Below are 27,702 nucleotides of genomic sequence, written 5' to 3'. Positions count from 1 at the left end.
AACCCTAACCCTAACCCTAACCCTAACCCTAACCCTAACCCTAACCCTAACCCTAACCCTAACCCTAACCCTAACCCTAACCCTAACCCTAACCCTAACCCTAACCTTATCGTTGTCGTTGTCGTTATTATTAATTGTCTCCGACGGACCAGCTTCGCAAAACCGACGGGTTTTACTATTTTATAAAACCTATTTCGTTTCCGACGGGCCAGCTTCGCAAACCGACGGGTTGTCGTCGTCGTTATTATCGTCTCCAACGGGCCAGCTTCGCAAACCAACGGGTTGTCGTTGTCGTTATTATTAATTGTCTCCGACGGACCAGCTTCGCAAAACCGACGGGTCCCACCACCCTATATAAAATATTTCGTCTCCGACGGGCCAGCTCCGCAAACCGACGGGTTGTCGTTGTCGTTATTATTAATTGTCTCCGACGGACCAGCTTCGCAAAACCGACGGGTCCCACCACCCTATATAAAATATTTCGTCTCCGACGGGCCAGCTCCGCAAACCGACGGGTTGTCGTTGTCGTTATTATTAATTGTCTCCGACGGACCAGCTTCGCAAAACCGACGGGTCCCACCACCCTATATAAAATATTTCGTCTCCGACGGGCCAGCTCCGCAAACCGACGGGTTGTCGTCGTCGTTATTATCGTCTCCAACGGGCCAGCTTCGCAAACCAACGGGTTGTCGTCGTTATCATTATCGCCTCTAACGGGTTAGCTTCGCAAAACCAACGGGTTTTACTACTTTATAAAAACTATTCTATTTCCGACGGGCCAGCTTCGTAAACTAACGGGTTATCGTTGTCGTTATTATTAATTGTCTCCGACGGACCAGCTTCGCAAAACCGACGGGTCCCACCACCCTATATAAAATATTTCGTCTCCGACGGGCCAGCTCCGCAAACCGACGGGTTGTCGTCGTCGTTATTATCGTCTCCAACGGGCCAGCTTCGCAAACCAACGGGTTGTCGTCGTTATTATCCTTTCCGACGGGCCAGCTCCGCAAATTGCAGGGCCCCACCACCCTATAAAACTACCCTAAGTAGGGCGGGGCCGCGACCGGCCAATCCGGCCGCGCTGTCCTACGTGAAGCCGTCCTACGGGAACGGGCCCGTGCGCGACGCGAACCCTACGCCAACCGGGCGGAATAGGGCCTAGGGAGTCACCGGGCTCTCCTCCTTCATTTAGAGCAACACTCCTCTCATCACCACGCATCTCCGTCTTCCTACCGTATACAGGACCTTGCGCTCGAATCGCATCGTGAACCTGTACACAGCTCTCCTGCCGAGGTAGCCTAGGTAAAGTTACAACTACCTTCGCCTTTTACATAAGCTTTATCCAATAGACTTTAAGCTTAATGGAGCCTTCGCCAAAATAATTTCATGTACCACACAAACTCATAAACTTCGGTAGGGAACTGTCGTAGCCCTCAATCCGCTTTTTACGCAATTGGCACCACGATCACCACGCCTTTTCTATCCTATTTAATACTCTACTCGCAATACCCACTGCGTTTTACATTGTTAAGAGGTAAGTTAGTTCTTATAGTTCGTTTCTATCGCCACTACCACCACGGCCAGGACCACCACGGCCAGGACCACCACGGCTAGGACCACCACGGCCAGGACTACTACGGCCACCTTAACATTTATATATCACCACACTTAGGTACCTGGATTGTAGGAATGTAATGCTGACCGAGTTTTAGATGTATTATTTAGTTTCGCAACTTTAGCCGACGTTTATTTTCTATTTATAGCTAGGATTACCACCACTAGGACCACCACGGCTAATATTAACGAGCTTACAGCCCGAGTCCGTGGAACAGACAACTCCGGACAGAATAACACCACTTATGTTTATTTAAGAATTAAATTAACACAATTAAGACCACCATAACATACTTAAACTACTATATAGCTACCCTATAGCTACACTAAAGCGATTAAGACCACCACGGCTAGGGCTATTAATCCGCTCCTTACGCAATTAGCACCACGATCACCACGCCTTTTCTGTCCTATTTAATACTCCACTCGCAATACCCATTGCGTTTTATATTATTGAGAGGTAAGTTAGTTCTCATGGTTCGTTTCCACCACCAGGACTACCACTACCAGGACCACTATAAAATACTAGAGCTACCCTGTAGCTACCCTGTAGCTACCCTGGAGCAACTAAAACAACCACGGCCAAGGCCACTACGGCCAAGGCCACCACGGCCAGGACCACCACGGCCAGGACTACAAAAAGGTCAACATCCACGAGCTTACAACACGAGTCCGCGGAACAGACAACTCCGGACAGAATGACACCACTCATATTTGTCTAAGAATTAAATTAACACAATTAGGACCACTATAAAATACTAAAGCTACTTTGTAGCTACCCTGTAGCTACCCTAGAGCAACTAAAACCACCACGGCCAAGACTACCACCACCAGGACCACCACCACCACGATCACCACGCCCTTTCTATCCCATTCGATACTCCACTCGTAACACCCACTGCGTTTTACATTATTGAGAGGTAAGTTAGTTCTTATAGTTCGTTTTTATCGCCACTTCTTCCCATTACCACTAATGCCCGTCTATCTACTATCCACCTTAACATCCACATATCACCACACTTAGGTACCTGGATTACAAGAATGCAATGCTAACCGAGTTTTAGATATATTATTTAGTTTCGTAACTTTAGCCGACGTTTATTCTCCATTTACAGCCAGGACCACCACGGCCAGGACCACCACGGCCAGGACCACCACGGCCAGGGCCACCAAGGCCAGGACCACCAGCACCAGGACTACAAAAGGCCAACATTAACGAGCTTACAGCCCGAGTCCGTGGAACAGACAACTCCGGACAGAATGACACCACTCATGTTTGTCTAAGAATTAAATTAACACAATTAAGACCACCATAAAAAACTAAAGCTACCCTGTAATTACCCTGTAACTACCCTGTAACTACTTTGAAATCTCCCGCACGCCGCACTACCCTTCTTTTACCGGTAAAGAGAACAAGAGTTACTCGAGTCACGAACGTCGAACGGAGCAACTCCTTTAATGTTCGCTTCCCTCATGGGATATTTGGACATAGTCGAGCTTTTTATATAGCTACCTTAAAATAATTAGGGCCACCACGGCTAAGACTACCACGGCCAGGACTACCACGACTAGGACCACCACGACCAGGACCACCACGACCAGGACCACCACGGCCAACATTAACGAGCTTACAGCCCGAGTCCGTGGAACAGACAACTCCGGACAGAATGACACCACTCATGTTTGTCTAAGAATTAAATTAACACAATTAAGACCACCATAAAAAACTAAAGCTACCCTGTAATTACCCTGTAACTACCCTGTAACTACTTTGAAATCTCCCGCACGCCGCACTACCCTTCTTTTACCGGTAAAGAGAACAAGAGTTACTCGAGTCACGAACGTCGAACGGAGCAACTCCTTTAATGTTCGCTTCCCTCATGGGATATTTGGACATAGTCGAGCTTTTTATATAGCTACCTTAAAATAATTAGGGCCACCACGGCTAAGACTACCACGGCCAGGACTACCACGACTAGGACCACCACGACCAGGACCACCACGACCAGGACCACCACGGCCAACATTAACGAGCTTACAGCCCGAGTCCGTGGAACAGACAACTCCGGACAGAATGACACCACTCATGTTTGTCTAAGAATTAAATTAACACAATTAAGACCACCATAAAAAACTAAAGCTACCCTGTAATTACCCTGTAACTACCCTGTAACTACTTTGAAATCTCCCGCACGCCGCACTACCCTTCTTTTACCGGTAAAGAGAACAAGAGTTACTCGAGTCACGAACGTCGAACGGAGCAACTCCTTTAATGCTCGCTTCCCTCATAGGATATCTAGACATAGTCGAGCTTCTTATATAGTTACCCTAAAATAATTAGGGCCACCACGGCCAAAACCACCACGGCCAGGACTACCACGACTAGGACTACCACGACTAAGACCACCACCACCAGGACCACCACCACCAAGACCACCACCACCAGGACCACCACCACCAGGACCACCACGGCCGAGACCACCACGGCCAACATCAACGAGCTTACAGCCCGAGTCCGTGGAACAGACAACTCCGGACAGAATGACACCACTCATGTTTATCTAAAAATGAAATTAACACAATTAGGACCACCATAAAATATTAAAGCTACCTTGTAGCTACCCTTTAGTTACCCTGTAGCTACCCTAGAGCAACTAAAACCACCACCACCAGGACCACCAGGACTAACACCACCAGGACCACCAGGACCAGGACCACCAGGACCAGGACCACCATCACCACCAGGACCAGGACCGCAAAAAGGCCAACATCAACAACATGAAAGCCGTAGATTTCACTCTCGACAACGAGTTAACAAAGTCGATACGAGAAGAATACATCGAACCGGGCTAAGATAAAAAAGAAACTCAACTAGAACCATTAAGAATAAGACCACCATAAAAGATTTAAGCTACCCTGTAGCTACCCTGTACCTACCCTGGAACAACCAGGACCACCACGGCCAGGACCACCGCGCCGTTTTAAACCCAAAGGCCGACTCAAACCCGTATTCCAAGATCCATCGTTAGAAAGGATATCGCCCTCGAGCGAACGTTAAACGGAGCAACGGCATAAAAATCGTAGATTTTATATAACTAGGACTACTAGGACCAGGACTACTATAAAATATCAGAGCTACCCTATAGCTACCCTAGAGCTACCTTGGAACAATTAGGACCACCACCACCAGGACCACCACCACCAGGACCACCACGGCCGAGACCACGACGGCTAACATCAACGAGCTTATAGCCCGAGTCCGTGGAACAGACAACTCCGGACAGAATGACACCACTTATGTTTATCTAAGAATTAAATTAACACAATTAGGACCACCATAAAATACTAAAGCTACCTTATAGCTACCCTGTAGCTACCCTGTACCTACCTTGGAGCTACCCTGTACCTACCCTGGAACAACCAGGACCAGGACCACCAGGACCACCAGGACCACCACGGCTAGGACCAGGATTAAGACCGCAAAAAGCTAACATCAACGACATAAAAGCTCTAGATTTCGCTCTCAACAACGAGTACACAAGGTTAATACGAAAGCAATTCATCGAACCGGGCTAAGAAAAAAAATAAAACTCGAAAAATAAAGGCTAAAAACACGACAATATAATCGCTCGCCACGTCGCGAAAGCGTTCGTAGCAACTACCCCGTCTACCCGCCGCGTTCGGCAAAGCCACCCGGTATACGCTTCGTCGCTCGCGTCTATATCGAACGCTTCTCGTACCAGCCTCTGTAGCGACTGGCTCGTCCCGACGAGCATCGCTACCGGGAGCACCGTGTCGATCCACGGACACCCGCCCCCGGCCACCCCTTCGCCCTCCGCTCCTGTACACCACGCCTGCGGTAGCCCACAGCGGTAACAGCAGCTATACTCGCCGAATCGCAGCTTCTCTCGCCACGCGCTATACGCGGCCGCCGGGATCGTACGGCACGACGTAAATGCGTGCGAGATTTTTTTTTAAGCTCGGCCGGCCGTCCTCGTTGTTGCCACTTTATAAAACAGACCGGGCATTTCCCTCCCCGTACCTCGTCTAGCCAACGTTGTAATACCCGGTCGGCCTCGTACTTCTGCCGGTACCACCGCTGGAGCCGGCCCTCACTTAGACTTAGGCCCGGGCCCTGACCCGGACCCTGTCCTTGACGTTCGCAACGGTCGCACGCGTCTCCTCGAACCCCCGCGCAGTCTAGGCCCTGCCCGTCGAGAAACGTCCCCAGCCCTACCCGCCGGCAGTCAACGCTCTGTACGAACCACGTCATCGCCTGCCGGTTGAGCTGCTCGACGTCGCTGCTCTGCGGGGCTTGCCACGCCGCCCGCCCGTCCCAAACGACGACCGAATCGACCGTCTCGCCCTCCCGCCGCCCGCCCCGGCCCGTTTGCTGCGCGAAGTCGACTAGCCCGTACGGTAGCCCCGCGTGTACCACCGCCACGATCCCCTGGACGTCGACCCCCGTCCCTAGCCCTGTCGTAGCCGCGATCCAGTGGTTGTCGGCCTTCCTTTGTATCCACGCCTCGAGCCGCGCCTGCCGCGTTGCCTCGTCCACGCCGCTGTGGTAAAACGCGCAGCCGACCTTGTCCGCTAACGCCTCACACGCTTGCTGGGTTCGGCAGTATATCACCCCCTTTTCGTCGTCCCGCCAGCGGCGCTGTAGCCGGATCACGGTACGTACTACCTCGTCCTCGACCGCCGTCGGGCCCGGCGTAACCGTCGTAACGCGGTATCGGATGTTCCGCTTCGTCGTCGGCGCCCGTACGATCGCGGCCTCCTCAGCTAGCATCGCCTGCCGGAACGCGCGTTCGAGCCGCACCGGCAGCGTCGCCGTGAGCAGCACCACGGGGCAGTCGAACCGGTGGAGCTCCCGGAGCTCTTCGAGCCGCGGCCGGTACGCGGCGTCCATCAGCACGGTATGGCACTCGTCGACGAAAATACGCCGAAGCAGCCGCCTCGCGCGTAAGCTGTCCGCGTACGCGAGAAACTCGCTGCTCGTCGCGACGTCGGCGCTTACGACGACGAGCCGCGCGACCCGGGCTTGTTCGTCGCGCCCTTCGACCTCGGCCGGCTGCCAATGTAAGCAGTCTAGCCCGGCGTCCGTTGCGCGCCGCACGAGGTCGTTAATCAGCGCGGTAAACGGGACGACGACGAGACTTACCCCCCGCGTGCATAGCGGGTACCGCCGGCAACAAAAATAGTACGCTCTTGCCCGCACCGGTAGGGAGCACAACGATTAACACGGCGTTTCCTTTTAGCGCTAGCACCCGACGAGCCGCGTCTTCCTGCTCCGCCGACCGCCAACGCGCCCCGTTGCCTAGTAGCGTTTTAAGCGCGCCGTCGGCTTTTTGTTGCCGCCGTTCGGCCGCGGGGTCGGGCGTAGGTTCGGACCGCTTCGCCGCCGGCGTCGTGGCCGTAATAGGATCTTCGTCCGCTTGCTCGTGCGTGCTGCGACGTCGCTTTTTCGGGGCTTCCTCGCCGTGGCCGCCGTGAGAATCGACGCCGTTCTTGCCGTGAAAATCGACGCCGTTATTGCCGTGTTCGAGGTAGCGGTGCCAGAGCCGGCTGATTTCGCGGAAGTTCGCTACCATCTGCGGCTGGAGCTGGTTCGGGAACCGGACGTCGACGGCGTAGTGCTGCCGCGCTACCGCGCTGCCGTGCGTGGCCTGCAGATCCCATACCGATTCGAACCGCGCCCCTTTGCGTGCCTCCCCCGTGGCCGCGTCCTCGACCGTCGCCCCGTCGCCGCCCCGGTCGTCGTCGCCGGCGAGATCGACCTCGAGCTGCCGCACGACGAGCCCGCGGACCGTCCGCCCCAGCTCGATCGCCACGTGCCGGTAATCGGCCACCGACAGCTCGACCCCCACGTGCTGGCCCGTCACGCGCACGAGCTGCTTGCTGAGCTCGGCCGTCTGCCACGCCCCCACCCGCCCGTCCCTCCAGAGTAGCGGGGCGAGCGCCGGCGCCGCCCCCTGCACGCCGGGTTGCGTCTCCACGAACCGCTCGAACGGGAGCAGCCAGACGACGTACGCGACCATCATCTTGCCGAGGCGCGCCGGCAGAAACCGCGCCACCTTCCGGCCGATGCCCCGGATCGCCTTGTTCTTATCGCGGTCCGTCACGAGCATAACTTCCCCGTCGAGTACGAAGACGTTCCGGAGCAGCTGCTGCGTATCGCCGTGCCGCAGCGTCATGATCTCCGGGCCGCGGCCGGGCTGTCCGCCCCAAACGTGCGTGTTCACGAGGTGGGCGCGCCGGAAGGCCTGGAGCCGGCCGAGCCACTCCCGTACCGGTCCGTTCCGCCACCGCCGTCGCTTGCCGTCCCACAACGCCGCGCGCGCGAGCTCGGCCAGCCGCGCGTGGCCCGGCCGCAGCCAGCGGTTCGCCTCGTGCGTCGCAAACGACCGGCCGGCCCCTTCGAACATCACGGTATCGACGACGCGTGCGAGATCCAGCGAGGCCGCCAGCGCGCCCCAGCCGCCGAAGCAAAGCTCGCCCAACAGCGCCTCGGCCTCGTCGACGACGGCGCACGCCCCCTGCCGGAACGCCCCGAGCCGGATCCGCTGGCCGAAGTAGTACAAGATCTCCTTCTCCGGCCCCGTTTCCCACCGCACCGCCGACGTCCCGCCCTCCTGCCGGCGGAACCCTTTCCCGTACGCCATCCAGCGCACGATCGTGCTGACCGGCGTGTGCGAGCCGTCCGCGAGCCACGCCCGGTGCTCCTGCTTAAAGTGCTCGACGGCGTCGACGTCAACCGCCTCGGCGTCGTCCGGCTGGCCTTCGAACGCCGCCTCGAGCAGCAACACCCGCCCGCACCAGAGCAGCCCCGCGAGCTGGTTCGTGTAGTTCTTCGCCGCCCGCCACGCCCGCCGCTCGACGTCGATCCCGAGTACGGCGGCGAAGTGCAGCAGCGGGCTCTCGAAAATCCGGCCCCCGAGTTTCTGCTGAAGCGAGTAAACGCAGAACTGGAAAACGGCGCGGCCCAACAGCCCCCGCGCGTCCCGGCCTTCGCCGTCGGCGGCGTCGTCTTCCTCCTCCTTCTCCTCTTCCTCCTCGAGCGCGTCGACGACGTCGGCCAACGCGTCCCACTGCCGGTCCGCGAATCGGACCCCCCGCTGCGCCTCCGCCTCTTGGCGCCCGAGCCCGTGCGCCCGCACGCAGTAGCAGAGATAACGCTGCCAGTACCCCCGGTACCGGGTCATCGTGTCGGCGTGTTCCTTCGCGCGGAACGGCCGGCCCGCCGGCTTGCTCGGGTCGATGCTCTCGAGCCAGCGAAGCGTCTCGTGCGGGACCCACGCCACCCGCTCGAGCGACCGCGCCACCTCGCCGTCGAACGCGCCCGCGAGCCGCGCCAGCCGCGCCTGCTCCGCCCGCGCGCCGCGGTCGCGTAGTTTCGCCCGAACCGCCCGCGAAACCGGGCCAGCGCTCGCCTCGTACAGCGCCACGAGGTCCTTCCCGGCTAGGTGCCGCGCCCAGCCCATCTCGCGCACCCAGACCGAGTCGCCGTCGAGTCCCGCGGGCGCTTCGGCGACACGGCGTTGCGCCGCTTCCTCGGCGGCTAGCTGCGTGCTGTACGCCGCGAGCATTTGCTCCCAGCCGTCGCCCGGTTCGCCGCTGCCTTCGCCGTCCTGTTTCTCTTCGTCGTCGTCGTCGTTATCGTCGTCGTCGTCGTCGTCGTCGGCGGCGACAATCCAATACCGCGCGTGCCGCCCCGGCGTATACGACTGCAGCGTGACCCGCGTCCAGCCGGGACTCGTACGCCCGTCCGCCGCGTCGGCGTGCGGCGCCTTTCGGGCGTGGTGCCGCATGTTGTTGTAGTTTACCGTCCGGTACGCGCACCCATCCCGCGCGCACGCGTAGCCGGCGAGCCGCGCGAGCCCTTCGACCGCCGCGCCCCCGTCCGCTGGGAGCGCGACCGTCGCGGGATCGCGCGCGCCGCCCTCGACCGACCCGCATCGCGCCAGCACCCGCTGGAGCCGCGCGCCCGTGAACCGGTGCCGGTTGCGGAAGTGCGCCGCCGCCGCGCCCACGCCCACGCCGCACAAGAGGCAGAGCACGACCCCTCGGGGCCGGTCGAAGGCGACCGCCGCCTGCGCGCCGTCGTCGTCGTCGTCGTCGTCGTCGTCGTTACTGTTGTCTCCATTCGGGGTCGCCATGTCGTTTTTTTCTTTTTTTTTTTTTTTCTGGCTTTGTTCTTGTTGTCGTTGTTTTGTTTTTGTTTTTTGTTTTTTTTCTTTCCCAATGAACCAAGCCGAAGAAAAAGAACCACACCAGCTCGACCACGCCGCCCCAACCCCAACCCCACGTGGGCCCCCCCCGGGGGCGTGCGCGCGCGCCAATCGACGCGCGCCGTCCTACGTGAAGCCGTCCTACGGGAACGGGCCCGTGCGCGACGCTTACCCTACGCCAAATGGGCATACGTTCACGAAGAACGGCCGGTGGAATAGGGCCTAGGCATCGGGGTCGGCCACGGGGACGAACCGCTCAAACAGGGCTTTCACCTGCGACAACCAGCCGGTAAGCCTTTGGGCCTGCTGCAGGAACCTGGCCTTGATATCAGTTGGACGATCTGCGCTCGACTGAACGCACGGCGACTTACAGCTGTTCGACCTTTTGTGTACTGTCCGGACGCCTGAAGTTAGAGACGCATTGTTGCGATGGGATAGGGGACCTATAACGTCGTAAATCTGGTGAGACATATGGGTGTGCGTGAGTCGGTGACCTCTGCGTACGAGGGTGGGGACGGACTCACTCTTGGTTATGGTGGTTCAGCTAGGACTGGATGCCGTCGACCTTGTGCAACAGCTCATCCACCTTGCACAGCAGCTCTTGGGTGTCGCCCGACGTTCTTCGTTTTCAGTACCACGTACAGACTGGAGGTGGAGCGACGGCCAGGATGAGTTGTTATTTGCCATCAAGGAGTTCCAACAAAAGGCCGGTCAAACCTATCTGAGGTACAGCAATCGCGTCTTGGCCGAGTTTAAGATAGCTAGGAACCTTTAGTACGCCAATGTGGTCCGCACGCTGGACCTGCTCCACGAAGAGCAGGGCCCTTCTTCGAGATCATGCAGTACTGCACGGTCCTTTCTTCGCTCTTTGACGCCGCCGGCCCTCTGGACGGCAGTGAGGCCGACTGCTTCATCAAGCAGCTGGCGCACGGCGACGAATACCTCCACGGCGTGGGCATAGCCCACTGCGACCTGAAACCCGAGAACCTGCTGCTTACGACCGAGGGAAGCCTGAAGATTAGCGACTTTGGCTGTAGCCAGTGGATCTGCCCTCACGAGGGCAGCGACGAGATTCGGATGCTGTCCGGAGGCCGGGGGTCCAAGCCCTACAAAGCCCCGGAAGAGTATACCCAGGACGAATTCGACGGACGCGCGGTGGGCGTGTGGGCATGCGGCGTCATTTATATCCACATGCGGCTTTTGCGCCACCTCTGGTATCAAGCTCGGCAGGACGCCATGTACTACACTAGATACATCGAGGAACGCCGTATCGAAGAGGGTTATGCGCCAATTGAAGCGTTGGAGCCGGTAAGCCTGCCCTTATCCCTCTCGATGATATGCAGCTGACACGCTTTCAGGAACAATGTCGAAACGTTGTTTATGCGATTTTGGATCCTTTACCAAAAGGAGACTGACGGTGGTGCAGTTCCTCAAATCCCGAATGGGGCCACTCGATTAGCATCTATAAAGCCGATCGCAGGCCATAGTGCCTTGCTCTTTTTACACACGATGAGCAGATATGCCGTGCTCGCAATCTCCAATCTCTCAGTAGTATCAGCGTACTACCCAAGCCTCAAGGGCGTTGTTATAAGCATTAATGTTTCCCATTGTCTTCCTATTCCAATTCAGTATCGTGTTGTTGTGAACAGTTTTTATTAACCATGGTTTCGTCGAAAGTTAGATCATCTGATGTTATTCTCTATCATGTTAAGGTGTCGACAATATCAACGGACATGCCAAGTCCCATTACTCTCGTAGACCGTAGCCAAGTGGGCTAATAAAGGGGCAACGGACAAATGATTCTACACACGGCCGGTGCTGTCTTCTCAGTTGCAGCGTGTACGTTCCCCATCCCAGCTATCCATGCAGCACGTGTAACCATCTTCCCCTGTGTGAGGGTGCCGGTTCTGTCACTGCAGATATCTATCACGGCCCCCGAGCGAATCCAGGGACTTCCGGATCTGGTCCACGATATGTCGCTGTACCATGCGTTTGGTTGCCGCGGGACGACCAAGCTAGCAGGCATCGTAGATAAGTCAGTGACCACGGCGTAAACGATGGCCCCTTGACATCGGGCGAATCTGTCGGCCTCAAGGACGATAGGAGCGCATGCCACCGACGAGACGACACGAAAGGGCGTGTTTGCGATCGAACGGCTTATGACCAGCCAGACCATGAGGTGAATATAAGCTATAACTTTATATCCCGGCGAAGTGTTTTCAAACCAGATTAGATTACTTTAGTGCTAGTCTTGCTGTGCTGATCAAGAGGTTCTGGATCTTGACAAGCTATCATATCAGAACCACACATCTAAGTGTCGGCCTACTCGGCGATTGACAGGCGGTGGAGGGAGTCGCATCGTCCCTAAATCAATTCTGTTCAGTCAGCTTTGGCGTTCGTCCGCTATTCCGGGGGAGACCAATCATACTTGGTGAAGCCGGATACGCTACTCAGGGACTCCACAACTCGGCCGCAACTAACCCTCCTAACTCCCTGCCCAGTGCGACTGACAGTGGCCCCGTCTGTTCCTCAGAAACCTGTGGACCACGAAAATCCAACCTGCCACCTCTACGCGGTGTGGTCTAGTAACGTCGTATTGACGGCTAGGTGCAGGCAATGGTACGAAGGGTTCATTCACTCTATATCGATACATCGATATCGACCTCGGCACACCGTCGACACCTTAGTACAGCACGACGGCCCGACGAAGGCCTTGGGTAAGCCCTCATCGACGACGACGATCCCTTCATCCCCCGATGCCTTCCTCGACACCGACGACCGTTCCGGCATGAAAGGAGCGCATCACTACATATCGACACGCGACGCGAACGACGTCTCGACGCATTGTACTACCACGCAAGAACGGCGCGAGCCACCGGGAGGGCTCGACTAATCTCCCGATACCTCTAAACTAAAGCGACTCCCACCGAGTCGAACCATGTACGCGAGACCAACATCGGCTTCTGTCAGCCTCCCCCTCGGACGAAGGCCACGTCGGCGCTTACTCGCTCACGGTAGCTGGCGCGCCTCCCAGTCGCCGTTCCGAGGCAAGTTTTTCACTTCATCGACCTTCTCCGAAATTTTACCGACGCACACCGCTACGGCCACATCACTACCCCTGGACCAGCATGCGGGAAAGGATAAGGGTAGATTTCGTATACCAGCGCACGAGAAGAGCCATATAGCGGGGGGGCGCTCGCCGTCCTATGTCGGAAGACGCGAAACGCATATTTCATGTAGCATAGCCTCTATAGTCTGCATAAAGCCTAGGCCTTGGGACGGACTCCAAATTGACATACATCATCACATCATCATCATCAGAAACCTGCTTTGCGCTAGACGGCTGCTATTCCATGACCGTCAACAATTGAATCTTTGGCGACGAGCCGCTCGATTCATTCCCAGACGAGAGTCGGCGGCATCGAATAATGGTGGTCAGTCAGCCACGGCAAGGCTGCCGACGCATTGGTTCTGGCTGACTAGCGTCCACTTTGCATGTGCTGCTGATGATAGTAGCAGCCCTACGTATTGCTACAGGCGAATGATCAAGACGCTAGGAATGGCCCCATACGCCTACCAGAACGCCTACACCCGTTCACCGCCCACTGATCTGCTTCGGCATTTTAAGCACTTGAAAATCAGATCTTGGAATTTTGCAAACAAGCTCTCTTGGTGCTTGGCTTTCTCTGGAGCTTTGTAGACAAGCTCTCTTGGCTTTCGCTCTTTTTCCCTCTTGTTATCATCATCTTGGCTTTCTTCTTCTGCCTCCATCTTGATTGGCCTTTTTAAGCCAGTTTGACTTTGACTGTTGCGCAGGTGAGAAAGAGAGCAGAAACACGGCGAGATTCTTCTCCTACCGCAGCCAATCGTATTCCATAAGCCCAAGTTAAGCCAATCGCTGGCTGCTGCTACATACCGAGATGCCGTCCCTTGACCTCACCAACTTCAATGTCATCATTAGCGTCTTGGGGGCTTGGGTCTCCCTCTACGGATTAGTATCCTACCTGCTCAAGGAGAGATTTTATATGTCAGAAGCGCGTGAGTACATTCTTGCCCTCCTATCTTTTCCCACATCCCTGGCGATCTGTAGTAGTTAACCGCCAAGGCATAGTCATCACTCTTGTCTGGCGTCATTGCCTCACCTCATGCTACGAATTTCATTCGACCCTTGGAGTATGCCCTCGATAGTGAGGAGAACCTGAACGCCATCACACTGTACTTCTCGCGCCTGGTCCTTGGCGTGCAGCTGGTGCTTGCCGGCGTGCAGCTGCCCAGTCGCTATCTAAAGCGGGAGTGGAAACCATTGCTCATCCTACTCGGGCCTGTCATGGTCTCCATGTGGCTTCTGACGAGTCTTCTCGTCTGGTGGCTCGTTCCCAAGATCCCCTTCCTCCATGCTCTCGTGGTTGGCGCCTGCGTTACCCCGACCGATCCAGTGCTGTCCAATGTGATTGTCAAGGGTAAATTTGCTGACCACAACATCCCAAAGGAGCTCCAAAAGATTATCATCGCCGAATCGGGCGCCATGACGGGCTTGGCTATCCCTTTCTCTTCTTTGCCTTGTACCTGATCAAATACCTTGGCGACGGAGGACATGCCGAGTCTGGAGGTGGTGGCATGGCCATGGGTCTATGGTTTGGCGAGACCTGGGGCTATACTATTCTTCTCTCTGTCGCCTATGGCGCGGTCGTCGGATGGCTTGCGAAAGAAGCCCTCCACTTTGCCGAAGATCGCAAGTGGGTGGACCGCGAAAGCTTTCTCGTTTTCGCCTTATCACTTGCCTTGTTCATCACCGGCACCTGCGGACTGATTGGCAGTGACGACGTCTTGGCTTGCTTCATTGCCGGCAATGTCTTTACCTGGGACGACTGGTTTCGGCTTGAAACCCTTGATGAGGTAAGCTCTCCTCACTTCTGCTATGCACATGCGACGTTTTACTAATTGTTCTTTAGTATGTCATGAAACCAACCTCGTGATCGATGCTGTGTTTCGAACTACCTCGCTAACACTGGTGGATCAAAGTTCCCTTCAACCCACGATTGACATGCTTTTGAACGTAGCCATATTCATGTGGTACGGTGCAGTTTGTCCATGGCACAAGTTTCTGGTCAATGACGTTATCCCCATCTACCGGCTGATTCCTCTAGGTATTCTTGTCTTGCTCTTCCGACGTCCTCCAGTCATTCTCGGTCTGCACCAGTGGATCCGACAAATCGAAGATATCAGACAAGCCATCTTTATGGGATTCTTCGGCCCGGTTGGAGTCTCGGGGATCTTCTACCTATTTATCACCCTCGAGTTTATCAAGACCCTCGACCAAGACGGCAAGACTAGACCAGACGTCGAACACCTAAGTGAAATAACCACAGTTATTGTTTGGTTCATTGCCATATGTAGTGTGGTAAGTTTCCTCGCTCCAGGGAATGTACTGTAGGCGTAGCTGATCCTCGTTTAGGTTGTCCATGGCTTAAGTATACCCATGGGTAAACTCGGCTTTTACCTCCCACGAACACTGTCATTCACCATAACGTCGCCCAGAGACGAGTCTGAAGAACACGAAGTATCTGGTTTCCGTGGCCGTATCTCCCGTGTTCTCCCCCGAGTTACCATTGGCAGCGGATCTAGATTGAACACCAACGCCGAAAGCACACCGATGGGTTCTAGATCTGGTTCCACCCATACATAATCTCGGACTCGTGAGCCAGCCGCACAAACCAATGGCCATATAACCACCGGTGAGGGTGTGTATAGCTCTGTTGAGGGGCTTGAACACGAGACAGAGCGGCCGGCGTTTCCAAAGCTACCGAATTGTACTATTCGATTTCCAGATGATGACGATACTCCTACCAAACCTGTCGATGATTGAAGGGAGCTGAACAAAGAAACAGTATTACTTATATTTATTCCCCTAAGAGTGAATTACTATTTCTAGTAATTCCATTACCCCCGGTGGAGCTCCGTACGGTATCTCCAACGCTCATTCATGTGAAACACTCAACACCAAATCGCACATGCCTTGTAACCCAAGGCCGCTGTGACAGTTTTCGCCCAGGACCCTATACTGTACACTAAATCCGAAATCATGTACGCAGGCGCAGAGTCGCACGCATATACCAAGGCTAGTATGTGTCGCCGACCCAGTCCGCAATACACCGAACAACCGCAATTATCTGGAACACCTCGTGCACCGTATCAGAAGCACCGATCTCCTGTTGAACCTGTATAATCTAACGAGACAGACTGTCAAATCGATGGCAAAAGTCGAAGGGGCGAGGGGCTGAGTCAACTTACTGTTGTATCCCGTTCTCGCCAGACTGTGTCGCGGCAGCAAAAGACCAATAATGGCCTTTAATACCAGAGCGGGAGATAATGGTACCATAGTCAGGTCGTCGGCGGCACAGCCCTCGAGAAAACGCCATTGCGCCGCTTGCCACTCGCCGAGCCGCAGCTGAGCTTTCCTGTAGCCCTCGCCAGCTCTTACACGCGGCACTCAGCATCCAGGGCCGCTTCCGCAGCGCGCCCTGAACTCCTCGACCTGCAAGGCCTCGTCGCCGCCCTCGCGCGGCTCAACGTAGAGACAGAAGATCAGCGTATACTTTCGGCGGCGCGAACCAAGCAGCTTCACCTCGGTAAAGGGCGTGGCGCAGACGCGGACCCCAGAGGCATCGGATGCGGAATGCTCCTCGTAGGGAGGGGGAGTGTCGTTGCATGGACCTAGAGCCCAGAGGAACAGAGGCCAGTAGACGAGGCTGTGCTATGTGTCCTCGGCGTGCTCCCCATTGAAGCAACCCTGGGTAGCCAAGAATATGGCCAGGATGTCGTAGAGCTTGAGGACCGGATACAGTATTGGAAGGCCGCTGCTGTTGGAAGATTAAAGGTCAGAACCCCCTAGAAGTGCTTGTGGGCTCTGCGCGCTTCAATCGGCCCAGCAAGATAGTGAGGGACGATGCCGTCGCAAGCCCCCACGTCGTCAAGTTTGGCGAGGCTAAACTTGAGCTGCTCTAGTATATCACCTAGGCGAGATCGGGGATTTTTTAGCCTCCGCGAACGTATATAGCCATTTCTATCCGGCTATAGATAATGTTTTAGTATAATGTTAAATTAAATATATTAGACGTTTTTTTAAGTGCTAGTATTTTTCGTTAAAGAGATTTTTTAAACTTACGGATTTTATCCTTTTCCCGCTTATTATATATATAAAGTAAGCTCGGCGCGATTTAAAACGTTAATTTAACGTTTAACGTGGTTTACCACTACGCGACGTATATTATTTAGCGACGCATTTTAATTTAATTTTAATATAATTAAACTTTAACGCGTAATACTTTTACAACTATAATGCTTAATTAATTTTAAAAAGATCGAATAGTTTTAGTAATTTAAGCGATACGAAACGGACCGAATTAAATAAGTTAAAGAGTAGTAATAAAAGTTTATAATATACCCGAATTAATTTTACGCTATCGAATTTACGGCTGAACTTTAAAACGCGAAATTCGACCGAAATAACGTAAAATAAATCTAATTAAAAAGGAGGTATTTCGTAAATATATAATTAATTTAGATATTCGAGGAATACTTCCCGATTTCGCTAGTGTAAAAAATATGGCTAATTTCTTTACCGCGTTGCGCGGCGGCGACCGCGTCGGTAAGTATTAAGTTAAGCGTTTTATTAACCGTAATCCGGATTTAAAGATTAAAATAAATCGTCGGTACGATTATTAAAAAGCTTTTTACGAAAATTTTAAAGTTATTTTTGCCTAGTTTACGTTAATCGCGAATATAAAAGCGAAATACGGGATCGTCGATAAAGATATTTAGAATTTCGACGAGACCGGTTTTATAATAAACATAATCGGGTTAATATTCGTTATAATACGTGCCGAGCGGCGTAAAAAAGCGAAGTCGATTTAGCTTAATAATTAAGAATAAGCAACGGCGATTAAATATATTAATTTATAGGGTTAATATATTCCGCCGTTTTTAATCGTTTAAAGTTAATATTACCTCGCGAACTAGTCTCGCGAAACTGATTTACCGGGCGACTAAGTAATTAAGCTGACTTTTAATAGTTAGATTAATAACAAATAGGCTTAAACTAAATTAAGCACTTCGATAAATATACCAAATCGTAAACGAAGGGTCGCTACCGCTTTTTAATTCTCGACGACTACGAGAGCTATATTTTAGCCGAATTCGAAGTATATTACCAGGATAACGATATTATTATTATTAATATACCTCCCTATTTATTGCACTTACTTTAACCTTTCGATATAACACTTTATTCGCTTTTAAAGCGTGTTTATTTAAAATAAATCGAGCTATATATTAAGGTTTTTATAAATTATATTATTAAGCTCGAGTTCTTTATTATTTTTAAAGCCGCGTATTTTACTGTTTTTATAAAAATTAATATTAAATTTAAATTTAGCGTATTTAGTTTAATATTTTATAACCTTAACGAGGTAATTAATAAGCTAAATATACGTTTCCGGACGCCTATATTTAACCTATTTCGTTTAGGGACGGCTAATACCTACGACCTTTAAACGTTGTTTAACCCTTAATAAATAACTAAGCACTCTATTTATATTAAAAAAGGGTGTTTACCTATTAAAGAAGCTTTCCGACGCCGATTTTAAATACGGTAGACTAAATAGCGAAGGGTATAATTAAAATAGCTTATAAAATAACCTTTATACGCGATAAAATATATATATTAAAGGAGGCTAATTTAATACTTTTTAAGCGCCGAAAAGCTAAAAAATTACGAGTTTAGCTTAAAAAAGCTTTTATTATTAAGGAATTTTAATAGCTATAGAACGAGAAAATAAAAAGAAATATTTAACGCCTAATAAAAATAAAAATAGGGGTTCGTCGAAGCGGAGGGCGACCGGTAAAAACCGCTATAGTGTTTACGGTAAAATAGGTTATAATACGCGAATATATAAAAAAATATAAAATTAAGCGAGGAATCGAATAACGAATAGTTTTAATTAATTTTAAACGTTATAGTTAAATTAATTTATATAAAAAGGTCGAGAAATAAAAAAGGTGCGTCGCTAAGTAATATACGTCGCGTAGTAGTAAACCACGTTAATAAATATTAAACCTATACTATAACGGCGAACTATATTAAAGTGGTAAGCGTAAATAAAAATATTAATCGGCTCGCCGTTTTATTACTATATTCGATAATAAAAAAAGGAAAAGAGGAGAATATTAAGATTAATTAAAAGCCCCGTTAAAGGTCTTATAATAGTTTATTTACTACTTTAAGTAAAGTTAAAAAAGGTGGCCTATTATACCGATAAAATTTATTTTATTTAAAAAGTAATAAAACCGTAAATTTATAAAAGGGTTTACTCGCGAATTATATAGCTTAAAGCACTTTATTTATAACGTTTAAGCTTTTAATTCGCGTAGCGTAGTTTAACGCGGTTTATTTAATTATATATTACCTTAACGAACGAACTTACCTTCGATAAAAGTAGCTAACGCTAAAACCGAAAAGAGGATTTTTCGAAAAGGAAATTTAAGAAAAGTCGCCATCGTTACTAGGTAATATACCACGATACCTTTTTTTATAAGGCGGGAATCGGTGAAAGCTATATTTTAAATAGTTATACTTATTTTAATAACCATTTAAACGAGCTTTAAAAGTTTATTTAACTATAGGAAATTCCTTAATACAGGAATTTTATATAGTAAAGCGTTTTTTATTTTTTAATTATAATAATAACTATAAGTTTAAGGTTATATTAAAAGGTAACTATACGTTAATAATAAGTAAAACACTTATCCCTTCTATTAATTACCTCGATTATTAAATAAAATAAAGAGACGTATATAAAACGTATATTAATATAAGTTATAAGCTAATACTATTATAAACCGGCTAGCTTAAATATTATTAAATATAATATCGCTTCGTTAAAGTCGAAGAGTATTATATAAAAAAGGGTTAATTATCTTTAATAAAACTTTCTAAGTAATATTATAGTAAGCTTTTACGATATAAAGGTATTATTAAACGCTATTACCTTATATATATAAGTCCTTTTTAGGGTTATATTTTTTTTAAGCGAGGCGCGAGGATCGCTATAAAATTCCCTTAAAAATAGCGTTTGTTTAAAACTAACGCCGTTATAATTATTAAGTAATATATCGCATTATTTAACGTATAAAGAAGTTATGTCGATATTAAAAATAGGATAAAAAATCCGTTTATAATTAGACTCCCTAGTTCGATAGCGGTTATTATTTATTTTATTCCTTCGTCGTTACGTTATTCCACGATAATTTTAAAGGAGCCGAGGCGCCTTTTAAGCATTACCCGGTCGAATTTATTATAATAGGGATTATTATTATTAAAAAAGGAAAATTAATCCCAGTTTTATACGCTATAAAAAAATTAATAAATCGGGGGGAACGTTACGTATTAATTATTAATAACTATAATAAAATAACGCTTAAATTAAGGCTATATAATAATATATATAATTTATAGCTTTAAATTACTAAATACGATATACGCTATAAAGTAAGCTTATTTTAAAATAATAATTAATTATTATAAATTTTAAGTTACGCACCCTCGGCGGCGAAAATTATTAGGAGAGATTAAGAGATAAATTATAGCGTAAGCGTTAAAACCGGCGAAATATTAAAAAAAACAAAATAAATTAATACGTATTAATAAACGAATTATAAGCGGGCGAACGTTTTAAATAATACGTAATTAAAGAAATATAGCTTATTATCGTATAAAATCGAAAAAATAAAAAGAACGAGAGGTATAAAAAGCGATTTAAAAAGTATATAAGGGATAGGGCTTATTTATAAGCGCGCGAAAAGCAGTAAAAAGTCCCGGCGCCGAAGATTTCCCGATATAGAAAATCCTTAAAACGGCAGGCGTGGGCCGCTATTTTCGGAGGCGAGCAAGCCGTCTCCTAAATTATTATATTAAAATAAAATAATATAAATATAATTTTAAATAATATTACCGCGTAATACTTTAGTTAATTTAACTTTAAAAAATACGAATCCGAGAGTCGTTATTTTATTATATATAACTATTTTATTTAATATAAAACCGGGAAAATCAATTAATTTTACCCCCCGTTTTAAATTAACTTTACCCCCCTATCTTTATAGTAGCCCGTGTTAACTCTTATATAAATTTAAATTAATTCTACTAAAGTTAAACACAGTATAAATATAAGGCTAATGTAGAAGTGGCAGATCCAAGTTGCTTAAGCCCTATTTACTATAGCGGCAGCAAGCAGGTGGGCATAAGCCTGCTGTGCGATTAGTTTACCCTCCCAATCACTGCATCTTGCACCCCGAAACGAGCACCTGCGACCAATCAGCACTATGGCGACCTTGCCGGATCACAAGATCAACGTAGATACGTATGCAGCCTCCGACTAGAGCGTGCGATGCACGCAGGTGAAGCAGTGTTGGAATCGGAAGCGCTCAGCGCGCCAGTTGAGGGACAACTCGCGGCCGATGCATTGGAAGACTAATAGCGGGAAAGCTGGCCGACAGTGGATCGTCGCCCCGGCGACCCTCTGCATTTCTAATTCCTACAGCTTTTTTACATGCCGCCGAATAGCAATTGCCAGCCAGGGAGCCAGCAGGTAAAGCCGCCGTCTTGATAGTGGAGGGAGCTTAATTGCGGTCGACGCTGCAGCGCCATTGCCAAGTACCTATGTACCCGAAGTTGAATCGAGAGCACGGCCCACTCGGAGCCGGAACAACCACTAGCCCTCACCACAATCCGCCTTCCTTTGACCCACCGCCTCCATCCTGCATCCTCACCAACCATCCTGCATCAATCAATCATCCACCTCAACATCACTTACCTGCACCTCCGTCAAACCCATCGCGATCGAGAAACCGTCTGTACCTCGCGCCCTGAGCCAGCATTCCGGCTTCTACCCATCGAACGACTCGAGTGTCCTTTGCTGGAAGATCCGGGGCCCAGGGAAAGGATCCACGCTCCCAGCCTCGCAGTTTTGGGCTGGAGGAGACATGGGAGCTGGATTGCTTGTCAGCGAAACTGGCCTTCTCGATTGCGCTTGACCGATGCGCCCGACTACCTAGACCTGCAGTGAGTGACCTCTTGGTGGCTAACCGTCAATAGGACCATGTCGCAAGCAACCACCGCGTCGCCCGAGCCAGACGAGCCGGCCAATCTCCACGTCACATCCGCCGCGCCCGCGATCATCGAATGGAAGCACGACGGCGACGATGCCGCGACCGTGCTGAGCGACCCTGACCCTCGAAGCCACCACGTCACATTCCAGATGCGCCACCTCCACGACCCCGAGCAGCCCGCCGCGTCCTTGGCGCTCCACATCCCCGCCAAGCTCAAGGGCTCGACCCGTGACACCCAGATCCTCGTCCTGATCCCTCCCGCGCGCATCCTCTCGCTCGACCAAGAGTCGCCCGTGGCGGCGCCCAACGCCAAGCTCGGCTCGCGCCCGGTCTGCCGCCTCACCTTCCATCTGCGCAGCCCCGTCGACATCGTCGTGCCCGCCGAGGTTCCCGTCGCGCCCCTGCGCGCTCACAAGGCCGCCACTGGACAGGTGCTCGACCTGCTGCCGTCGCTCGCCCGCGTCACGCGCCTCGTTCTGTACGTGCCCGCCAACGCGTTCCCCAAGCACAAGCTCGAGCCCATCTGTGCCGCCGTCGCCGAACGCCGCCTCGACCCGACCGACCGATCCGACGACCTCGCGAGCCTGTACAGCGGCCGTGGAGGACAGATCCTGCGTTTCGGCGACCCCGACGACGCCCCGCCGCTGTACGATGACGTGCCGCCATCGGCGCCCGTGGCCCCAATTCTGCCAGAGGCGTCTACTCAAGGTATGCCTCTGATGACTCTTTGCTCCCATCATCGTCATGCCTAACAGACCCTCGACAGCATCATTACGCGAGAAGAACAGCCGGAAACGCTCGCGACGCGACCGCGACAGCGGAGACCCCACGGAAGAAGGCCGCAGCCGGTGCTGCAGCAGCGATGAGGTCATGATGGCCCTGGTCGCCATGCGCAAGCAGATGGCGATGCAAGAGGACCGCATGAGCCAACAGAGCCGGCGCATCGACACGCTCGAACGTCAGGCGACGAGGTACCAGGCGGAGCTGGACGGCGCGCAGAAGCAGGCTGCAGTGCTCCGGCAGGAACTCGACGACGCCCAGGAGCAGATTGCGCTGCTGCAGGGCCGGGTCGAGGTGGTGGAGCAGGAGGACCTGGGCAGGCTGGACCAGGAGATCTGCGGGCTGCGGGAGGACTTGGACGCGCTGCAGGAGGCGGAGGAGCGGGGTTTCGATAGCGACGCCGAGAATAGAATCGCAGACGCTGTCACGGAGCGTGTCACGTCGGAGATGCTGGACTCGGGGGTAGCGTACAATGCCACAGTGACATTTTCCAGACCGTGAAACCACAAGCCTCTTGAGCCGTGTGACTTGCGCGTGTGATGTTCTTCGTGATGGCTGCCGACTTTGACGTTGAGCAAACGTCTTGATGAAGAGAGCCCGAGGGCCGATCCCGCCAGCGATGGCTGTTGGTGTGGCCGCGTAGCCGCGGCTTCCCAGATTGACCAAGTCAAAAGACCTCACTTCGGCGTTGCCACGGACTGCAGACTCAGTTCGTCCGCACCCCGCCCCAAGATTCACATCTTGGAGCAGCTGCATCGCGACGGCCAGCCGGCCAGCACCCACTTTGCACCCAACACCCCAAATGCCTATCTCACCAGAGGCTGATCTCCCGCATGCCCATCCCACTCCGCGGCTCTCGCATCCAGAGTACCATCTAGGACTACCACGACGTTTCGCATCTCCCGGCTCAGCCGCTTCATAGCCGAGGCAGAGTCTTGCATGCAGGCGACCTCGGCTGAGGTCGACGACCCGTCGCATGAACGATTCCTTCGCGTAACTTGCAACAGACCGCAGGCCACGCTCGCCATTTATCAAATAGGGTGAGTCGAGAAACGCGCGAAGCGGGTCCAGCCCGAGTCAAGAAACGGATGGATCGACGCCGGCACCTGGAAACTCACGGCTCTCGCTGAGCCCCATTGTGGGGAGAGGCCACTGCGTGATCAGTATTGGGCGGACGGTTGCGATTGGCTGTCTTCCCGTCCGAAATCTGTGCCAGCTGAAACGACGCGGGTGTTGAGCTAGCCCTGGCGCATAAGGCCCGCCAGCTCGGAGGCCCCCGCTTGTTACAGCTGACAGCGGAATTCGGTTTCGACCCTGTCCGTTATAGGAAACGCTTGCGGCTACGAGTCTTGCACGGGTCGTCCACTTGGAAGGATCAAAAAGCCCGTGCCGTACACTTAGGGCCTTCAAACTGTAGCCGCGGGGACAGGAAGGAGCAATAGCTTCTTTTGGTCATGGACGCGCTCCGAAGAGCCCCTTTGGAAGCGTACGTGACCCTTGGCGTCTATACCTGCCCTTGGCGCGGCCGCCTAGACTCGTACGAGTAATACCACTGTCCCATGGTGGCTTATCCGTCAACGCTGGGGGGCGGTACGATTTGCTTTACGAAATCTCGACATCGAACGACATTTCCCAGTTCGCCATGCCACGGAGCCCGAAGCAGCTGCGTATAAAGACCTGAACCGCCGCGTGCCGTCTTGTAGTTGAGATGCCGGCTCATCCGTTCATCCCATCCCATCTCTAGCAGGCCTATTTCCATTCTCTTCAGCTTCTCCGAACGATCCAGATCAACCAATCCGGCATCATGAAGTCCACATTCTTTGCCGCACTTGCCATGCTGAGCGTGGCCAGTGCTCTGCCGGTCGAGCAGCCCGCTGAGCAGCCGGTCGAGGTCCTGCCAGTGGAGCAGGTCTCGGAGCTCGATGCTCGCCAGTTCGGCGCCAGCGAGGACGACTTGAAGGATGGCAAGTGTGCCGGCAACATCTTCATCTTTGCTCGCGGGTCCACCGAGATCGGCAACATGGTGAGCCAGCACCCTTTCTGCCAGTACCGAGAATTGTCACCTAACCACGTACCCAGGGAACCATCTGCGGCCCACAGACCTGCGACGGCCTCAAGGAGGAGTTGAACGGCGATGCCATCTGCCAGGGCGTGGGCACCGTCGATGGCTACGCTGCCGACCTGGCCAGCAATTTCCTGCCGGCCAACACCAACAGCAAGGCCATCAACGGCGCCGTGGGGCTGATCGAGCAAGCCACCACCCAGTGCCCCGGCTCCAACATCCTGCTCTCCGGATACAGCCAAGGCAGCGCCGTCATGACCAACGCCATCCAGGCGCTCGACGCCAGCACCAAGAGCCGGGTCAAGGGCGTCGTCATGTTCGGCTTCACCCGCAACGCCCAGGACGACGGCCAGGTCCCCGGCTTCTCCGCGGCCCGCACCAAGGTCTTCTGCGCCTTGGGCGACCTCGTCTGCGCCAACACCCTCACCATCACCCCGGCCCATCTCACCTACGGCAGCGACGCCGACGACGCCGCCTCTTTCCTGGCCTCGGTCGCACGAACCTAGGTGTTCTAGACTGCCCACTTTTGCTTTGTTTGTGTCCGTCCGAGGTCGTCTCGAGACGAAGTGTTCATGTAGACATGGGCTAGATTTATGTTTTTGTAGATGTGCTATACCGGTATGGAGTTTGGACATACGGCAACAAAGTATTCCTGAATTGAACATGGATATCCCAAATCCTACGATCCAATATGTGATATCCCGATTCCGTCGATCGCCGAATCTCGGTTGCAGAATCCCAGGCGGGAATAGCACAAGACACGATGCTGATACTCCTTGGAATGTTTGGGTTAGTTTCTGGGTTCTCCAATCCATCTTCTTCCTGTCGTGTGTGTGTGGGGTGATCGTGGAATACTCGCCCTGAGTGTCAATCAAAAAGTCCCAGCAACTTTCGCCGACAGCCCTACTGCTGCCTGTACATACGATTATCTGGGTTACTCTATGCAGGCCCCCGAATTTCCAATAAGCGCGTCGAACCTAGGGCCAAAGGACCTCATTGGCTCCGGTAGAATGCTGCATCTGCAAGGATTGCCCCATTTGCGCCATAGTCAGCATGCTCACGCTTACGTGACATTCGGCTGCCCGGAACGACTGTCTGCCTAAACCTCCATCCTACCGGTCCCTCGTCATCTCACTTATCCAACCAAGTCACATTGCTAATAGCACCACGAGCACTCACTATAGCAGTTGGCTGCTATCATGGATCCTTCCTTCGACACGCCCGCGATGGAGCCGCCGCCCGGGGTGGTGCCCAATTTCACCGAGCCGGGTGGGAGCCACGAGTTGGAACACGGCATGATCGTCGCAGGTGCCATCATCTCAGCAGTTGCCGTCCTGGCGCGGTTGGTGAGCAGTGCGGCCGCGAAGAACTCCTCATTGAAGACGTCTTGATGGTCGCGGCTGCGGTAAGTCGAACCTGGAGTGGAGCAACCAACTGTGAATGGCGATCTGATCTGACGATATGCCTTTCCGCTCTAGGGCCTTTTCGCTGGGTATCTATACATTATATGGGGGTTAACTACGCATCCGGGACCCTGGGTCCACCAATGGAACATCCCGAGGCGGTCGCTGCCCGGCTACCTATACGTGAGTCTATCTTCCCGCGTTTTCTCCTCCGTCCCGTCGTCACCAGCCTACTATACATGGAGACTGACTTGTCATAAGTCTGTGGACCTGAGCTCCATCTTCTACACCCTGTCCGCCATGTGTTTGAAGGTGGCCATCCTGGGCAACTGGCTCCGAATCTTCGTGCCTGCAGGCCAGCGCAATGGAACTTGGTGGACGCTGCACGATCTGATATGGGCCCACGTCATCTTCTACTCTATCACGGCACTGACCGGGATCTTCAGCTGTCAGCCACGGCAAAAGATTTGGGACCCCTGGTACGTGGGAGGGAGTTGCCCCGTCAACGTCAAAGTACAGCATATCTTCATCAGTGTCTTCAACTTTGTTTCCGACACGGCTATTCTGGCCATGCCGCAAACGATTATCTGGAGACTCCAGATGTCCCGCAGTCAGAAATGGGGCCTGTCACTGCTATTTGTGATTGGTATCGGGTCTGTGCACCCGTCCTTCTACTCGAGAAGCCAAGCTAATCGTGTTGATTGCCAAAGTGCGTGGGTATCCGGCGTCGCCCGTACGGTGTATTTCGTCAAGATGCTCGAGAACGACGACGCCATGTACAACCTAACTGGGGTGGCTATTTGGACCGTCTGGGAGATGGCGGCCGCGTTTATGGTCATGGGTGCTCCCGCATTGCCGAGGGCGTTCAAGACGCTTCCTATGTCCGAGCCCGTCGCTTCGTTTTTCCGATCCAGGTTCCGTCGTGGGCGAGATAGCAGCTCTCAACCAGCTCGGCCACAATACCGTCTCTACCGACCGAAACCCCGCAGACTTCGTGGTCTTTGGGAGATCAGCGATTTGGACAGGTCCGACTTGGTCTCCATGAAGAGCGTTCACACTATTAGCAGTACGGCGGAACAAGCTTCCACCGACGTGTCGAGCACCGAGCAGTTGAAATTGGTGACAATCTCGGAGCATCAGCGACAGCAAGCCGCCCCGGGAACCCAAAGAGTCTACGAGCTTTCCTCGTAGCATACGTGCCGTGAGAAGCAAAACCAGCGGATTCTGCAAGTCAGTGCTGCTACGGGCAGCATGAAGAATCAGAGACTGAGAGGCATCGATAGAGCCAAGCGCGCCAACCCCGTCGCCTTTCGCCTCTACGCCTGGATGGGCACCTCTACATCAATCTTTGGTTCCGTGTGCGCGCACGGCTGTCGACGGGGCGGAGTTGAGATAAGCTACAGGCAGACAATAAGGTCTCTGGCGACTGAGCCGCGGTGAAGGATTG

General features: G+C 52.4%; 8 protein-coding genes across 8 annotated transcripts; 6 read left to right on the top strand and 2 right to left on the bottom strand.

Annotated features, from left to right (window-relative positions):
- Positions 1 to 2,701: 2,701 nt before the first annotated feature.
- Positions 2,702 to 4,169, bottom strand: PG986_013103 (uncharacterized protein; the record flags this gene model as incomplete). Its single annotated transcript, XM_066849325.1, has 5 exons — positions 2,702 to 2,810; positions 2,872 to 2,894; positions 3,128 to 3,301; positions 3,535 to 3,708; positions 3,942 to 4,169. 5 exons carry the CDS (start codon positions 4,167 to 4,169, stop codon positions 2,702 to 2,704), a joined length of 708 nt encoding a protein of 235 aa, XP_066696021.1.
- An 85-nt stretch (positions 4,170 to 4,254) lies between these two features.
- On the bottom strand, positions 4,255 to 9,773 carry PG986_013102 (uncharacterized protein; the record flags this gene model as incomplete). The annotated part of the gene is made up of 4 exons (XM_066849324.1): positions 4,255 to 4,413; positions 5,355 to 5,468; positions 5,657 to 6,705; positions 6,779 to 9,773. 4 exons carry the CDS (start codon positions 9,771 to 9,773, stop codon positions 4,255 to 4,257), a joined length of 4,317 nt encoding a protein of 1,438 aa, XP_066696020.1.
- Positions 9,774 to 10,682: 909 nt separating this feature from the next.
- Positions 10,683 to 11,192, top strand: PG986_013101 (serine/threonine-protein kinase; the record flags this gene model as incomplete). The annotated part of the gene is made up of 1 exon (XM_066849323.1): positions 10,683 to 11,192. The coding sequence occupies one exon, from the start codon at positions 10,683 to 10,685 to the stop codon at positions 11,190 to 11,192; it is 510 nt and encodes a 169-aa protein (XP_066696019.1).
- A 2,573-nt stretch (positions 11,193 to 13,765) lies between these two features.
- PG986_013100 (Sodium/hydrogen exchanger family-domain-containing protein) lies at positions 13,766 to 15,531 on the top strand (the record flags this gene model as incomplete). Its single annotated transcript, XM_066849322.1, has 6 exons — positions 13,766 to 13,840; positions 13,957 to 14,305; positions 14,347 to 14,741; positions 14,798 to 14,817; positions 14,868 to 15,246; positions 15,301 to 15,531. The coding sequence occupies 6 exons, from the start codon at positions 13,766 to 13,768 to the stop codon at positions 15,529 to 15,531; spliced, it is 1,449 nt and encodes a 482-aa protein (XP_066696018.1).
- Positions 15,532 to 15,927: 396 nt separating this feature from the next.
- PG986_013099 (uncharacterized protein) lies at positions 15,928 to 16,737 on the top strand (the record flags this gene model as incomplete). The annotated part of the gene is made up of 3 exons (XM_066849321.1): positions 15,928 to 16,034; positions 16,227 to 16,530; positions 16,579 to 16,737. 3 exons carry the CDS (start codon positions 15,928 to 15,930, stop codon positions 16,735 to 16,737), a joined length of 570 nt encoding a protein of 189 aa, XP_066696017.1.
- A 5,263-nt stretch (positions 16,738 to 22,000) lies between these two features.
- PG986_013098 (uncharacterized protein) lies at positions 22,001 to 23,291 on the top strand (the record flags this gene model as incomplete). The annotated part of the gene is made up of 2 exons (XM_066849320.1): positions 22,001 to 22,718; positions 22,777 to 23,291. The coding sequence occupies 2 exons, from the start codon at positions 22,001 to 22,003 to the stop codon at positions 23,289 to 23,291; spliced, it is 1,233 nt and encodes a 410-aa protein (XP_066696016.1).
- A 1,303-nt stretch (positions 23,292 to 24,594) lies between these two features.
- Positions 24,595 to 25,358, top strand: PG986_013097 (uncharacterized protein; the record flags this gene model as incomplete). The annotated part of the gene is made up of 2 exons (XM_066849319.1): positions 24,595 to 24,813; positions 24,870 to 25,358. 2 exons carry the CDS (start codon positions 24,595 to 24,597, stop codon positions 25,356 to 25,358), a joined length of 708 nt encoding a protein of 235 aa, XP_066696015.1.
- Positions 25,359 to 26,051: 693 nt separating this feature from the next.
- PG986_013096 (uncharacterized protein) lies at positions 26,052 to 27,446 on the top strand (the record flags this gene model as incomplete). Its single annotated transcript, XM_066849318.1, has 2 exons — positions 26,052 to 26,198; positions 26,517 to 27,446. The coding sequence occupies 2 exons, from the start codon at positions 26,052 to 26,054 to the stop codon at positions 27,444 to 27,446; spliced, it is 1,077 nt and encodes a 358-aa protein (XP_066696014.1).
- Between the last annotated feature and the right edge of the window lie 256 nt (positions 27,447 to 27,702).

This window comes from Apiospora aurea (assembly GCF_038362705.1).
Source record: "Apiospora aurea strain CBS 24483 chromosome Unknown utg000008l_segment0_segment0, whole genome shotgun sequence".
NCBI classification, from domain to species: Eukaryota; Fungi; Ascomycota; class Sordariomycetes; order Amphisphaeriales; family Apiosporaceae; genus Apiospora; species Apiospora aurea.
Note: the sequence above shows the minus strand (reverse complement) of the source record. Positions and strands in the feature narration are given on the sequence as shown.